This window comes from Dreissena polymorpha, chromosome 5 (assembly GCF_020536995.1).
Source record: "Dreissena polymorpha isolate Duluth1 chromosome 5, UMN_Dpol_1.0, whole genome shotgun sequence".
Classification (NCBI taxonomy): Eukaryota; Metazoa; Mollusca; class Bivalvia; order Myida; family Dreissenidae; genus Dreissena; species Dreissena polymorpha.
The window spans coordinates 24162237-24169489 of NC_068359.1; the positions used below are offsets into that span (position 1 = coordinate 24162237).

The 7253-nt window shown below is 36.5% G+C and overlaps 1 protein-coding gene across 1 annotated transcript; it reads left to right on the forward strand.

Moving 5' to 3' along the window:
* Positions 1–231: 231 nt before the first annotated feature.
* On the forward strand, positions 232–3944 carry LOC127831105 (uncharacterized). The gene is made up of 3 exons (XM_052356095.1): positions 232–270; positions 2040–2651; positions 3834–3944. The coding sequence occupies exons 1-3, from the start codon at positions 232–234 to the stop codon at positions 3867–3869; spliced, it is 687 nt and encodes a 228-aa protein (XP_052212055.1). The 3' UTR covers positions 3870–3944.
* The last annotated feature ends 3309 nt before the right edge of the window (positions 3945–7253 follow it).

The window sequence follows — 7253 nt, forward strand, 5'->3', positions numbered from 1 at the left end:
TGTTACGTGCTACAGTTCCAGTTTTACCACGCGCTCTGCCAGGCGATGAACAACACGCGTCCCCTTCACCGGTCCGACATCTACAATAGCAAGATTGCGGGGGACAGACTCAAATGAGTATTACATCTCGGGCTAATTCAATCTCCACGCAGAGTTGTCTTTCTTGCAATCACTATGCTGGTCCCCGTCAAATCTCTGGGCGGAGGTTGGGGCTAATTATGCAGGTAAGGTATGTCAATTGCTTTCTGGACAGTGCCGCATGGGGACCAGGTAACCTTGGTAATATATCATCTCAGGTGAGTAACAGTATGTAGATCAATCGCATTTCATTTTTATACGCAAAATGGTGGGTTGTGAGCAACGGAAATGGCTTACGAGTTGTTAATCGAGAACTGTAAACAGATAGATAGATAGCTGTAATAAAAGACACATTGACGCGAAGATTGATCAATTTAAAAGGAATGAAATACAACGTGTTTTCGTTAGAATGTAACATGGATGAGTTTAATATATAGTGACCATATTATGTTAAAACCAATTTTTAATAATTGCAACAAGTGATACATTATTCTGAGTTTATTGTATTTGTAAAAATTATATAATTTATACTACCTATACAACACTTTTCTCGCGTTTTAAAGCATTATAAACAATACCCGTTTCCGGGCCGTACTACAAATTGGGGCCTCTGAACACTGGGACGAAGCGATGTTGAAGATGACGAAAGGGACGATCGGAGAGACCAGAAAGCTCAGTGACGCCCCTATTCTTGCGTACTTTGAGCCGCTCCTGGTATGCATAACATGTCTGTGAACAACGTGACTATGAATGCCATGTGCACTAGAAATAGAGAATAACAGGTTACTGCCTGATCTTTTTGTAAGATATCAGTCGAGGCTTAGATTAATATAACGGCGAGTGATTTTATTCGAGCCGAGCCTGATATATTACAAAAAGATCAGGCAGTAACCTGTTTTTCTATTTATCATACCTAACGTCCCCGATTTTAAAGAAATAATGGGGGAAAAACCGCTACGACGCTGCATTTTTAGCGGGAACGAAAATGACTTTTGTCGTTTGACGTGTTAATAATGACGTCTTGAGCACTTGCGCTTAATATGGGTAAAACATTTTTTGTGTGTGTTTGTTTTGCTTTTTGTGTTTAAAATATATAACATCTTGGAATCAAATTGTTTGTTTTGTTGAATTTGATTCGAATTTACTAAAAATGATAAATGTATAGTTAATTTCGAGGAATATTACCTAACTCCTATCATCGACTGATAAAAGAACTTCCTGTTGAACTGATATTAAAAATATATCAGGCAGTGTTATATCAGACAGATATCAATGCAGCGGTATGATAAACATTGACATATACTTATTATGTTTTTGAACTTTTCTTTATTGCGCAGTGTATGTTTGGTATGTTAACCAAAAAAACAAAATGTTTAAAATCGAAAACAATAACTTAGGGGCTGTCCATAAAGTAGTCTATGTCACGCTCCGGGTGGGAGGAGGGGGTGTAAGAAAGTGTGACAGTTTGTGATATGCGGAGGGGGGTATTCAATGAAAAACTGTGACAAATGTTGACAATTAACTATTCTAGTATTAAATTCATTATAATTATGTGAAAGTTCTTTTAAGTGAATTTTTAATACGGTTTAATAGTGAATTGTGTTTTAGATTCAATTTGAAATAGGTATTTATTAAAAAAGAATTTTGTTCGAAAAAGGATTTTGTTCGAAAGTGTGAGTTTGTGACGTACCTCGGGAGGGGATACAAGATTTTGTGACAGTTTGTGACAGGGAGAAGGGGGGAGGCAAAAAAGCGTAACATACTTTATGGACGGCGCTTAAGAGGTGACCTGACAGTGTGTGGTCTAAAATTTTAATGATTATAATTTAAAATTCTTTAAGTAAATGGGGATGTATCTCTAACACCAATATGTTATATTTGGGTGACAAACCGACAATTCAATCAAAATACAGGCATACGATGTGTGTGTATGTGTTTCAACGTGCAATTCGCTCTTGTAGATTTGGTTAAAAGAAGAAGCCCGACAACTGAGGTTCCAAGCCCGACGACAGATGTTCCAAGCCCGACAACTGAGGTTCCAACCCCGACAACTGGGGTTTCAACCCCGACAATTGAGGTTCCAAGCCCGACAACTGAGGTTCAAAGCCCGACAACTGAGGTTCCAATCCCGACAACTGAGGATCCAAACCCAACAACTGAGGTTTCAACCCCGACAACTGAGGATCCAAGCCCGACACCTGAGGATCCAAGCCAGACAACTGAGCTTCCAAGCCCGACAACTGAGGTGCCAGGCCCCTCAACTGTGGTTGCTGATACGACAGCTGTCGTTCCAAGTACCACAACTGGCGTTCCAAGCACCACAACTGGCGTTCCAAGTACCACAACTGGCGTTCCAAGCACCACAACTGGCGTTCCAAGTACCACAACTGGCGTTCCAAGTACCACAACTGGCGTTCCAAGCACCACAACTGGCATTTCAAGCACCACAACTGGCATTCCAAGCACCACAACTGGCATTCCAAGCACCACAACTGGCGTTCAAAGCACCACAAAGGTCTCTCCAGGCATCACAACTGGCGTTCCAGACACATTCACTTCGACTGCAAAAGAAAGTAAAGTGATATTTTCCTTATTTCCGTAATTACTGTGTTCCTTATGTAATGATGAAAACTATAACATTTGGTGTTTGAAAAATAACTTTTGTAAAAATGTTCAGACGATGACAATTTAGTTGAATGTTGGTATACACGATTTAAATGTAAATATTTTACTCGTATATTGTTCAATCTTACACTGAGACATGAATATGAACCAGTTAAATAAGAAAGATATATATCGATTATCAATACCCTAAAGAAAATGGTGTTCAACTTTATTTAAGTAATAAGGCGTAAAGCAGAATCTGACAAGTTTATTCGTATTTGTTGAAGAACGAACAATGGTTTCGTATGCACAAATCTGCACAGACCAAGAGGGATTTATTTATGAGTCTTTGACTGAAAAACAAACCTGAAATTATTTGCCATTTACTAAACTTAACTTTATTGGTTGGAACAGTTTCTTCTGATTTTAAATTCTAGGTTGTTAGTCGTCAACGTTGGATATATGTAATTTTATTTATTTATTTTTGTCAGCCGCGTTGCGAAAATCGTGATAAAGCTATAAGAATGTTTTTTCGTGCTTTTGTCCTATTTTATTAGGACTCTTATTTTGACTTTTTTCAATCTTAAAATAATACTCACTAGGCATATTCACAATCATAGATTTACATGTCGGGTTAATTATCCGTGTCCCTTCATCAAGGTTCAATGTCACATTTAGAGGTCCAATGTTAATATGTCCATACAACAGTTTGATGGTAAGTTCTTATTAAATGTATAAGTTCAACCACGCGCATTGCGCAGCGTGTATAATCATTGCCAGCATTATTGACAATTGATTTGATAAGTTTCCAACAGGAATTCAGCTACTTTTTAAAGGATTGTATTCATAAAAAGGGATTGAATGTGTTTGATTAATTCCATGAGGTCATTCATAATCGCTTAATAAATACATGTGAGTGTTTGATAAATCAATTATCCTGTGCTCCAATGTAATGTATAGTTCACCTACACGTTTTTAGATCCCGCACGAATATGTTTTATATGAAATGAGAGGTATGCAATAAACTCGTACCACTATGCTTCGCAGCATGCGTGATATACGTGATGCAAATTCTAAAATAGTATCAATATCTATTAAAATACAACGCGAACAGAATACGTCAGTTGTTTCATTTGCTATGTTCATTTCAGCTACAACGGCCAATGGTTCAACTCATGTTGCAGTAAATTGGGTTTGCCTCGGTTTTCTTGTGGCGATGTGGACGGGAGCTAGTATTTACGGTGAAGCACATTGAACAGTCGATCATGTTTCTAAATATTTAAATACAGTATCTAAAAAATGACTATTCAGAAAATTATTAATCTTGCTTCGTGTGTGTGAAATGTCTTAAACTTAGAAAGATGTTTATTTTGTTCATGTTTGGTTTCTTTGTTTTATAAACTTGTGTATTCTTTTGATTTTATGTGTGTTTTGTAACTGTGCTTTTTGTGTTGGTGTTTTCTTCTGATTTTGTTGTGTTAAATAAACTAACAAAAGCGGTTAACGAAATTGTAGTTCGTTTCAAAAAAAAAACTCAACAGGCTAATCAGGGACGACACTTTCCGCCTTAACAATATTTTCGGTAAGAAGGGACTTCCTTTAAACGAAAAATATCATAAAATCGGAAAGTGTCGTCCCTGATTAGCCTGTACGGACTGCACCGGCTAATCAGGGACGACACTTCACGCTGATGTATTAAGCCCAATTTTCTCCGAACAAGACACATATAGATCGCATGTTCATGCATCCATTTCACTATGTTTATTTTACTAATTAAATTCCATAGATCATACTCCCTGGTTCATACTTTGCATTATATGATTCACTCTTCGGATTTCACGATTCACAATGTACATGTATTATTCACAACGCACAATTCACACTTCAAATATCATGACTCACATTTAACAAAATATATTATGATTTTGAGCATAGTGTGAACAGTTACGAAACAAATTTAGGGCATTAATTGTAAAGTATAAAGTCCATTTGTACATAGTACAATGTCAGTCTTTCCAATTAAATATACTTAAAAATGGTCATGTTATAAGGTATTGATCATACAGTTATAAGTAATATACATTATATAACACTCACATACATTGGTATTCATTTTATAGTTTAATATCATTGACGATATGAGCCGAGTTCTAAGAAAACTGGGCATAATGCATGTGCGTAGAGTGTCGTCCCAAATTAGACTGTGCAATTCGCACAGGCTAACCAGGGACAATAGTTTTCGCTTGTATGGTCTTTTAAGTTTCAAGGAAGTCCCTCCTTACCGAAAATCAAGTAAAGGCGGAAAGTGTCGTCCCTGATTAGCCTGTGTGGACTGCACAGGCTAATCTGGGATGACACTTGAAGCACATGCATTAAGCCCAGTTTTCTCAGAACGCGGCTCATATTATACTTGTTTTATTTGCATCTCGCCATGAGAAGACCAGGATATCTAACTTTTTTTCTCATTTTCGGCTCGATAAATGTCTTAAATGTTACTCTTGCAAAACTATAGCCTACAATTATTTTCATTTTCCATGACCCATGTGTCGCTGAAGTGAAAGAACGCACGTTGTCACATTAAGAAGTCGCGCCATGTTGTAGATAATCCAGGAGCGAGCAGTTCTTCTGGGCGGTCGGTGTTCGTGTTGCGGAAACAAAAATTCTTAAGACAAAATTAGATTCTTCGCCGTCACTGCATGTCTTTACCATAAACTTGCCGGGTGGAAAACGACATTCGGAAGTACATGTAGTGATAGTTCCTGCAGCGGAAGTACACATTGTTAGATGTTTTTGCTTCCGAATTACTATAATTGTTATTCAACTATGTGTGTACAATTAACGTTTTTTTATGATGTTATTAATACTTCATACCATATACCAGGTAGAAAATATAAGTTTTCGTCTTTAACCCATCTAGGCCCAGCGCATAAGAGGGCCTTTGCAAACAGCGTAGACCCAGATAAGACACCGCATTATCTGTAAGAAATGTTCAAAATATAGAAATAAATATACTAGACATCCCCAATTTTGAAAATAAATTGATCCAATTTTGAAGGATGGGAGAGTACACTAGGCATAAATGGGTCAAACAACTTCTAAAGCAGGGTGACACAGTTCAGCGTTCGTGCTTCTCGATCCGTTCAGTAACACAGCAAGCTCGTACATCGTCTCCTCACAGGCAAATTCGATGTGACAATGCGCGTGACCTAAAACACTATAATTAAGTCATCATTGTTGTTGTGTTTTAGAAAATGAAATCTCGTAACGATTTATCGTATGATTGCTTTCTCTTGATAATTAAACTAAACTTATATAGTTCTTGCCGGGAATCTGTATATGCATCATGCTTTCGATGATGACCTACTTACCTGTCATGATACGCCACAAGAAATATCCAATAACGTTTTGTTTATGATCCTGTCTTGCGCGCGTCAGTGATGGTGGTCTCCAAATACGTTAATTGCATGTTACTGCACTTCTGCTGTTACATAGCCGATGATGTCCTTGCAAAAGCGCTCACAAGTTCCTCAAACGTCCTCGTTCGGTTTGGCAAGTCAAATGTACGCAGTGTTACCAGATGCTTTTGAAATTGTTTCACTCAACAATCACATGGAAACGTAATAATATACTTAACTGTTTCTATTAAATACACTTGCAACGAAAAAGTATAGTAACTAACGAGAGATAACGGGCTTCTTTGCTCGAAAAGGATATTTATTGTACAAGTGACTGGTAACCAAGAATCATTAGGGCTTCTTTGCTCAATGATTGAGTTACATCAACCAGCTGTCTTTAAGTCACGCTTTGGCCCTCTAGTTGTGTCTTATAGTCACACTGTAATTTTAACCTTCAAGTTGTGTCTTGTAGTCACACTTGGTCAGTCTATTTGTGACTTGTAGTCACGATAGTTCAAATAAGGTTAAAACCCAAAAGAAGTGTCCTTAAGGGTAACAAGTGACTAAAAACTGTGGGATTCGACAGCCAGAGTGCAGAAATATCCTTTTACGTATCCTTTTAGTTAATGAAAAACAGTGTCTTTATGTTGCCAAATATTTGTCAAAATATCATTATAATTATTGTCTTAACCCTAGTTATATCAATTTATTACATAATATTTTACTTTTACTGTGTTTTAATAGTGTAGCCGGTATTGTTTTATTGCTTAAGTTTCTTACAGCATTATTATTTATATCACACATATTTAGATCATTAATCCTTTAATTAATGCTGCATAATATTATCAATACCTCTTATTTTTTATCAATTTTATGTACATATATATGTTTTGTACAATGCCATTGAATATAATAATATAAATAGGCGTTTCATCAAATTAGCAAGTTTCAAGTTAACGAGATTCGATCCTATTGTTAGAATAAAAAAGAGGAGCGCCTTGTGCCCAAATGTAGAAAAAATTACTTGTATTATGCTATTTTTAATTCTTACGGTATTTTGAAAGAAACTTTTTAAAATATCCACGCACAAAGCAAAATAATAAAACATACATATACATTTTATTATTATTGGATATCCATTTCTGGAAGTTTGAACATTGCAATTGTGATAATTTG